We start from the raw sequence: 9,985 nt of genomic DNA, 5'->3' as shown, positions 1-9,985 counted from the left end.
AATAAGGAACAAAATACCCATGAAAGGATATAGATACAGAGACAAAATTTAGAGCTAAGATGAAAGGATGGACTATCCAGAGACTACCCCATCTGGGGATCCATCCCATCATCAACCACCAAACCCAGATACTAATGCATATACCAGCAAGATTTTGCTGAAGGGACCCTGATATAGCGGCCTCTTGTGAGGCTATGCCAGTGCCTGGCAAACACAGAAGTGGATGTTCACAGTCAGCTATTGGATGGAACACAGGGCCACCAATGGAGGAGCTAGAGAAAGTACCCAAGGAGCTGAAGGACGATGCAACCCTGTATGTGGAACAACAATATGAACTATCAGTACCCCCTGAGCTCGTGTCTCTAGCTGCATATGTAGCAGATGATGGCCATCATTGGGAAAAGAGGCCCCGTGGTCTTGCAAACTTCATATGACCCAACACAGGGGAGGGCCAGGGCCAAGAAGTGGGAGTGGGTGGGTAGGGGGGCAGGGGCGGGGAGGGGTATAGGGAACTTTCGGGATAGCATTTGAAATGTAAATAAAGAAAATAATAAAAAAAATCATGGAAAAAGCAAGATCAAACAAACAAGTTATGTGTTTTATGCATTCACTGCATACAAACAAAACCATCCCAGAATGGTCCTTCTATGTTCCCATTTAAAAATAAGTTCTGACTGAGTAATGACTGTAAAATCTCCCCAACATCTAAGAAAAGCTGTTCTTCGAAGCTGAGGAAATACAACACAGCATCAAATATTCTATTGTTAAAGGACTCAACTACAGATAGCTCTTACTTGCTCATAGGAATCAGTTCCTTTTGATGCAGAACAAAACCCAAAAATATCCCAGCTACTGTCAATACTTTCAAAATGAAGCCTATCAAAAATCTATTTTTTAAAAAAATAAATGCTATTTTTTCACACTAGTAATTCAACACCGAGGATTCAGGTTATATATATATTATACAATTATTGTGCTTCATCTTTGGGGCAAGAATGTCAAGTCAGCCTCTCCTAGAAGAAGGTGATGACAATCTGAGGACACTTTATATTCACCTCCTTTGCCAGCACCAAGTCATCTTATCTGAGTCCTTCCATTTCATGAGAAACATTAATTCTCCCCTGTCCCATTTCATAAGAAACATTAATTCTCCACTGATGTCTGTGGCACCAATTATTTGTTCAGGATCAAGACCTCTGGCAAAGCTCCTTGGTTTGTCAGCAGCATTTCTTTTTTTTCTTTGATTTGCTATCATCAGATTCACTGTCAGATAAAGATTTCCTTTTTTTGTACCATCTTTTACTTTACCAGCTTTTTGAGAAGTAAGAAATACTTCACTTAATTCTGGACAATCTAAATTTTCTTCTTGTTCCCAAGTATTTTCAGCATCTGTGAACTCCTTCCACTTCAGGAAGTACTCCACCTTCCCATTCACTACACGACAGTCCAGTAAAGGAAAGATAGAAAGAACAAGTCCATTTTGTGTTGTCCATATACTCACTGGAACATAGTCAAATTCCCAGTGACTAATCCCCTAAGGAAAGCTGAGTCCTTCATCTACACCCCTGCCAGAAGCCATCAGTTGTGGAGAGCTACACTTGAGCATCCTTATCAGAATTTTTAAGAGTTATCTTTGATGACTTCCTTTTATGGCTGTTACTTTTTGAGGGGATGGGTTGTGGTACAGGAAGGGCTTGTCGCAGAAGCTTCCTATGCTCCTCTTTCTCAACTGTGTGTTTGTAGTCATTGATACCACTGCAAGAGGAGCTTCCTTGTCCTTTACAGTCAGTGATTGGGTTGATCCTGGGTTTCTACATGATTTCTGGCATTAGCATGGACCTCAAACATCCACATGGTCTCCAGCATTAGCAAGGACCTTCACTTGTCTCCAGTGGCAATATGACCCACATTACCAACATTATCAACACATTTCTCTGCTGAAGCATTGGTCTTGGACTGACATGGTCTACAGGAGAAATATAGACTATGGAGGTCTTTCAATGCTGAGGTCCAGTTCAGCATATAATTCTCCAGGGAAGGCAGGAGGGTGGCATCAGTGATTGCAGGGGCAAAAGCTGTTTACATTTGACAATTTTATACCTTTCCTTAACTCTTTGTTATTCTGTGGTCAAAAGCCACTGGATTTGGGCAATTTAACTCCTGCTGATGGCAGTAGGGGATTAAGAAAAAAATGCCTAGTTACCTGCACTCTTTTCTTTCTAGCTCAATGACCCCTCACTGGCCAGGCAAGAGGCCCAGAGTTTGTTAATTCATGAGCCAGAGAGAAAAGAAAAGGAAGAAAAGAAGAAACTCAGGCACACACACACACACACATACACACACACACACACATTGGCCAGGCCTAATCACCTGTTTCTTCAATATCACAAATGCATATGCATACTTATATTCATACACATATACCTACAAATGTATGTATGTATGCATATATATACCTACAAATGTATATATATATATATATATATATATGTGTGTGTGTGTGTGTGTGTGTGTGTGTGTGTGTGTTTGTGTATGTATTTGGTGGATGAAGTAGACTCCAAAGCCACATTTTATTCCTTTTCTCTGGAAATTTATACCTTCTTAGACAAAAGTTCTTTATAAAATTACCTCATATATAAAATATTACACAAAAGGGAAGTTACAGAAGGATGTTGATAGTAACTTCAAAGCAGCATTTCATTTTATAAGTTCATTATAAGTTCAAAGTAAGAGTTTCACATGGCCTTGTTTTATCATAGTACATACATGTGACTTCATCCTTGGATCTGACCTAGAATTAATGTTTTTCCTTGATCACAAATCTGTACCTAGCCTACTTCTTTTCTTAGTGTAGTTTATGAAAGTTCATTGCATACCTTATTATATAACCTTTACTTACTATACTATAATGAGGGGGTATATTCAATTCTTGATTATAACTTTATTACATCTTTTTGGCAAAACAACTAAAGCTATCTCCTTAAATTTTCTTCCTAAAATTATTTGTATTCTATAAAATCATTAGTTCTTCTAAAAGCTATTCATGAAAGTTCATCTTCATGTTGATCTTCAGGAAATTTGCTCAATAGGTGGGCTGATGCCCAGGGATCATTAGGCTATGTAATAATGGCAGAAGAGGTATATCAGCAGTGAGAAGCAATCCTAGGATGAAGTCTCTGGGGCTGTGCCTTTCTCACAACCATGCAAAAGGTGGGATATCTCCAGGAAAATCACTTGCTTGATGTAACCTTTCCTAGATGGTTTCTGACATTTCCAGAAGGTCCAAGCCAGTAAACAAACCATTTTTTATTTCAAACATTGTGTTGCTGTTCAGAGCCAGGGCAATCATCCAGCTGGGAAGCTTGTTTGAGGGTGAGTCCATGGAAGCTCTGGGCTACTGGCCACCATCCTGCCGAGTGTACTGGTGGACCACATGTACCTCCATCACCTGCAGCCTTCTCTCACATGGTTACAGCTACTGTATCTTTGGTTTTGGACATACTACTCTTCTCCTCCATCTTTCCTGCTTCTCCATCACGTTTGTTGGTTGTGGTGACATTAAAAGCTGCAGTGTGTCATACAGTCTACCCTTTTGCCTGATTAGCTTTACATGCAAATGTTTATTGCAGTGAGTTTTTGGTCTGATTCAAGGCTTCTGCCACACTATCATGCCTGGAACCTTTCTGAGGCAACTTTTGATAGTTTGCTGTTGCTCAGGGTCATGGAGATTCTGAATCTCTGATTTTGTAGGACTGGCCTCTTCACCTACTCCAGCAGTTCACAGATGGAGTAGATGTTGGGGTGGAACAACTCAAAGCTATAGATTTGGACCTGGGTGGTAGGTAAATTTGTCAACCTGGGTCACTCTGCAAAAGTAGTGGGGTAGGGCTAGCCCTTGGTTTATGTATTTATGGAGCATGTTATATCTTCACTTTTGTGAATTGTGTCCTTAAAGTTGAAGTGACTTGTATAGGCAACATATAAGGAGATTTTTTTTTCACATTTAAAATTACTATCACTTAAAAATTTTTATTTTTTATCAGATATTTTCTTTATTTATATTGCAAATGTTATCTCCCTTTCCCTTAAAAATTTTTATAGTCCTTCTCCAATAGAAAAGCAGAGCATCAAATGGAGGGATGGGGTTGCCATACCACAGTCAAAAACTATGACCCAGAATTGTTCCCATCTAAAAGAACTGCAGGGACAAAAATAGAAAAGATACTGAAGGAAAGGAGGTCCAGTGACAGGCCCAAATTGGTATCCAACTCAAGGGGAGGTCCCAGGGCCTGACACTGTTACTGATGCTATGGTGTGCTTGCAGACAGGAGCCTAGCATGGCTGTCCTCTGAGAGGCCCAACAAGTAGCTGACTGAGACAGAAGAAATACACCCAACCAGTGGACTGAAGTCAGGGACCTCTGTGTTTGAATTAGGGAAGGATGGAAGAAGCTGAGGAAGAGAGTGACCCCATAGTAAGACCAGCAATGTGAACTAACCTGAATCCACAAGATCTCTCAGATACTAAGCCACCAACCAGGCAGCACACACTAGCTGGTATGAGGCCCCCAACACATATAAAACAAATGACTGCCTAGTTTGGCCTCAGTGAGAGAAGATGCACCTAATCCTTGATAGACTTGAGTCTGCAGGGAGTAGGGAAGCCTGGTTGGGAAGGTGGGGGTGAATACATCCTCTTGGAGACAGGAGGGAGGAAGAATGGGATGAGGAACTGTGGGAGAGCAGACCCGAAGGGTATAATGTAATTTAAAAAGAGGTAGGTTTAAGAAATTTAGCAATAAATATGGGAAAGGAATATATATTTTTTCATATAAATGAAATAAGATTGATACAAAGAGCACATAGACAATTTCAGTAAATCATACCAGAAAAAAAATTTCTTTGTCATATTTTCATATATCTGGTAAAATAATTTAATAGTACCTATGACATTTGCAGCTTTAAACAATACTTTTGAATATTTCACTAGTGAACCATTAACACAAATGCATATTTACATTTTTCTATCAATATAGAAATGTTGACATGTTGAGATCCTTTCTTGTATGTACTTCGTAATTCATTTTGCTGCCATACATAAAGGAGGGACTATTGTGTTATCCTGAGATGCAGAACACACAAACCTCTTGTGGTATTTATAGAAAAATAGACATGTAGAATTCAACCTGTGGCTACAAGTCAAGAAAACAAAATGTCCCAAGGCATCTCATTGTGTGTAAAGTTAATAAAGTGAGCTATCATTACTGCCAAGAGTCACCCTAGGGAATATTGTGTTTGCATCCTCTCTCAAGGCCTCGATCTTAAAAGAACTCTTCTCAGAAAAACGATTGAGATCAGTGCTGGTGCTTAGAAGCTATGTATCTACACTAGCCAACAGCAGCTGGTAATGGAGTCTACTGCAATGTCTGCTTCCAGTCCAGCTGCTAGGAGAGAAGCCTGAGAGTCACTGGGTCCTAACTCCAGATCTGCAGCTAAGAAAGAGTTCTAGACATTTCATTTACTCAGTGTGAGGTTCCCACGTCTGTGCTTCCTCTTCTCCAGGCCTCTGGGTAAGGAGAAAGATATTGCGGTGACCGAGGAGGATCCTGAAGGAATTTCTTTTCAAAAAACTAGTCATCAATTTCCTCCCACCAGTATCTCACTGCTCATTGAGTATCCAGTCTTACCCACAGTGGTGTTTTCTTCCTCTTTTGCTGTTCTCATGATCTATTTGCAGTGAAGCCCTCTGGAATTATGGGGGTATTGCTTGCAACATATAGTAGAGCTTTAGCTGTGTATAGTTGATTGCTCTGGCAAGTGGGAGAGGGCCAGAGCTGAAGAGTACTAGCACTGATTTATGTGGGCTCTGTAGGTACCAGTAGAACAGTGTGCAGAGAATGATAGTCTGCCTGGGGCTAGAACAAGAAAGAGACACTTACAGCAATTGGTGGTGCATTTCCTCCCCACCAGAAGAACTGCCAGTGAATCTTTGTATATATGCAAGGGGCATGGGATGTTATTAACTTGTGTTTCTTCTTGTTAAATGATTTCTCAATTCTAAAGAAATGACTTATTTCTTACAAACATAAGCCATTCCTTCAAAATTGTATATTTTCTTTAAATAGGTCATGTAGTACTTGGAATATTTGAATGCACATGTATATAAATGACAGTATTAAAGAGGATCCTATTAATTCCGATACTTGTTCATTTATTCATTCAGCTAGTCAAAATCTTTGAAAATATATTCTTGCTAAGAAATGCAGATATATGGAATGTTAGGATTAAGATAGATTTATTAACTTGAAAACCTTAGAAACATATGGTCAGATATTTATAAACATATAATTACTAATATTTAGTGAATGTGCATATTAATATTTTCCAAATTATGCCTAAAAATTCAGCATATTATAACATGGCAAATTTGCTTATGAAAACTATTGCAAAATGAGATCAGCAATGAAGCTTTTATTGACATTCTTAATCATTTTGGACTTATAACAATATTCTTCTTAAAGCTTTCATTATCATATTATTTTGTTATTAAATTGAACTATTATTAACTATAATGAAAGAAATACATTTTACAGTACAGCCAAATGTATACTCAAAAGTGCACACACATACTGAAGGAAATATTTCCTTGAAACCATTGTTATGTCATTGCAAAAGACAGTATTCTCTTTTCTATTTTAATTAAGAAATACTAATGCCAATCCACTAACTATATTTAATTATCAATGAATATATTGTAAATGACAATTTCTTAAGCATATAACAAAAGATTATTTTGATTATTGATGACAGTGTCTTTCATCCTCACGGCATCTCAAACCAAAGTGAGAGGCAAGACAATTTTTATTTGCATTGGTTTTTGTAACATGCTTTCAGACATGATCTTGCTGGTCCCTAAGCCCGTGTATCCTTCCATACATTACACTAGACCCAGTTCAGATCCAGTTTTGACAACACTTCTTTACTTGAAGCTTGCTTCTGTTCTCTTGACTCAAGATACACTTAGAAATCATAAGCCACTGATTTAGATCAAATGACTCTGGTCACATTTTTTCTACTGTGTACCTGAACAGAGGTTCATATGTGCAAACACAAATATACTTGCAGTTTTTGACTTTTCCAATTTTAATTTGATATGGACAGCTGGATTGGCTTTCATTCCTGATAACACTGTTAAAGAGCATTCATTTTTTTAAAAGATTAATTTATTATATATATGTGAGTACACTGTCTCTGTCTTCAGACACACCACAAGAGGGCATTGAATCCTATTACAGATGGTTGTGAGGTACCATGTGGCTGCTGGGAATTGAACTCAGGACCTCTGGAAGAGCAATCAGTGCTCTTAACCATGGAGCCATCTCTCCCCCTCTAAAGAGCATTCTAACATGGGTACTTCATATTTTTCGAGGAACACCCACTCCAGCTTCATGTTCCACTGCTTTCTTTTCTGTACTCCTTTCTGTTCACTTATCTTTTATTTTGTATCCAGTCATGACACTGATTGTTGCAGATATACACCAAACTGTAGATAGTGACTGTCTATCCTGCTTGGCTTCTGGACACTTCACCAATGCCTGGTTTCCTGCCAATGCACACATCCAGTTAACTGCAGTATGCCAAGCTACAGCATGAATGAAGCTAAGTACTGTTAGGACACATAAGATACTCTCCTTTTCAGACAGTTCTTATGACTGCCTCTGGACTTCATGAAAGAACCCTTATGTGATACTACCTAGTTCTGGTCATATGTCTTTCATTTGTTTATACACTACAACAAGGTTATAACTTTGTAATTCCTCTTTGGAGGGTGTTATTGGAGAAGATGTTAGAGAATTCCAATAAAAGAAAACAGTGAAGATGATTATTGGCATCTGACATTTGTTTGGATCAAGGCTCACTTATTCTCTGTGATCAGTAAACTGGAAAGTAACGGTAGAACTTTCTCACCAAAGGAAGGATTCTTTATTGTCTTTCAAAGTCATATAATATATTTGTACTTTTGATATATGGTCTCAATATTTATCTCAGTGTGTAATTTTGCATGTTAGATTAACAACATGGAATTGAACTGACGATGTTTTCTGGAATTATCAACACAATTGTTGAACAATGACTCTATAGATAATAGCATTCTGTCATCAAAGATTCTGAGAATGGTCCTGTTTTCAATGCACCTACCAATCAGCTTGCTTTAGGAGCAGTATAGCTATACAGAAAATACAGCATCTTAAATGCTTACGATGAATTTTTTAACCAATTTCTTTTCTTCCCATGGCATTTTTACTTTCTGGATTTGACCATCATAATCAACATTTGATTGTTCTGCCTGTGTATGCTGATTTGTAGGAGTAACATCCATGGGCAAATTAAACCACACTTATCTGACTGAATTCATCTTGCTGGGCCTCTCTTCAGATCATCAGACTCAGATCCTGCTGTTTGTGGTATTTCTCATCATCTACCTGATCACTGTGTTTGGGAACCTGCTCATCATACTTCTCATTCACGTTGACTCCCGACTTCATACACCAATGTATTTCTTTCTAAAAGTCCTGTCGTTCAATGATCTCTGTTTCTCTACAACAATTGTTCCAAAGATGCTAGTCCACTTTCTAGGTGTCAGGAAGACTATTTCATTTGCTGGGTGCTCAGTGCAAATGTTTTTTTTCCTCATAATGGGGTGTACAGAAAGCTCTCTTCTGGCAGTCATGTCATATGACCGCTACATAGCTGTTTGCAAACCCCTGCACTACTCCACCATCATGACACATAAAGTTTGTGTTCTGCTAGTTGTAGGATCGTGGACTAGTGGAATATTTGTGTCTGTAGTAGATACCTCATTTACTTTATGCTTGACATACCGGGGACCAAATATAATCAATCATTACTTTTGTGAGCCTCCAGCACTCTTAAAGCTGGCTTCAGAAGAAACCTACACAGCTGAAATGGTCATATTTGCAATGGGTATAATAATTCTCCTAGGTCCTGTCTCTCTTATCCTTTTCTCCTACTGGAATATTATCTCCACTGTGGTTCAAATACAATCAGGTGAAGGGAGGCTCAAGGTCTTCTCTACCTGCAGTTCCCATTTTATTGTTGTTATCTTCTTCTATGGCTCAACAATATTTACCTACATGCAGCCAAACTCAAAGAAAATGAATGAAAAAGATAAGGTAATCTCAGTGTTCTACTCAGTAGTAACATCCATGATGAACCCATTCATTTATAGCCTAAGGAACAAAGATGTGAAAGAAGCATTAAAGAAAGTACTTAAAAGAGAGATAAGATAGAAAAATATAGGAGATAATCAGGAGTCTAGGCTATTCTGAAGTCCATCAACGTCTTAAACACCTTTAGCTGTGAACTATCTCTAATCTGAGAGTAAAGTTCATTCATGTGTACCAAAGAATGCTTCTGCAACCTTGGTCACAATTATTATATTTGGGTGCAGCTCACTTAATTTGTGACAATTTTCCTATCATTAGTAAATAAAATAAAGTAGAATAAAATAAATTTAAAATAGTGAGAAAAATTTATAAACTGTAGCTTTCATGAACCAATCTATTTCAACCATGGAACATTTCCTTTAGCTTTAAACCCCACAGGTAAATGCCAGACTCATACTACCATACTATTGTTCATAGCCATCTTTATGATTATAGTTTTAATCTATAGATATTCAAACTACTTCTATAACTAGGTATGATGGCACAAACCCATAATCTAAGTACTCATGAGACCAATGCAGAATGATATTCACAGTTTAGGCAAGCCTGGGCTATATAAGGATTTTTGCTCAGCTCAAAACAAAGATTAAGATCTTGTCCAAAAAGCAGTAGGCAAAGTATCCTGATAGTCAAGTCAACTCTCAGTATTGGATTTCCAGAACACATCTTTAACATTTCCCACACTCCTTACAACAAAAATAGTTATTGGTTCCAGAGAACTAAGATTGAGAAACAGCT

At 38.1% G+C, this 9,985-nt stretch overlaps 1 protein-coding gene and 1 pseudogene across 1 annotated transcript; one reads left to right on the top strand and one right to left on the bottom strand.

Annotated features, from left to right (window-relative positions):
- Nucleotides 1–968: 968 nt before the first annotated feature.
- Nucleotides 969–1,453, bottom strand: LOC110322909 (annotated as a pseudogene).
- Nucleotides 1,454–5,361: 3,908 nt separating this feature from the next.
- Nucleotides 5,362–9,310, top strand: LOC110333132 (olfactory receptor 2D3-like). Its single transcript, XM_021214583.1, has 2 exons — nucleotides 5,362–5,569; nucleotides 8,367–9,310. The coding sequence occupies exon 2, from the start codon at nucleotides 8,378–8,380 to the stop codon at nucleotides 9,308–9,310; it is 933 nt and encodes a 310-aa protein (XP_021070242.1). The 5' UTR covers nucleotides 5,362–5,569; nucleotides 8,367–8,377.
- The last annotated feature ends 675 nt before the right edge of the window (nucleotides 9,311–9,985 follow it).

Source organism: Mus pahari, chromosome 1, assembly GCF_900095145.1.
Source record: "Mus pahari chromosome 1, PAHARI_EIJ_v1.1, whole genome shotgun sequence".
In the NCBI taxonomy this organism is placed as follows: domain Eukaryota; kingdom Metazoa; phylum Chordata; class Mammalia; order Rodentia; family Muridae; genus Mus; species Mus pahari.
This window is presented reverse-complemented; position numbering and strand designations above follow the sequence as displayed.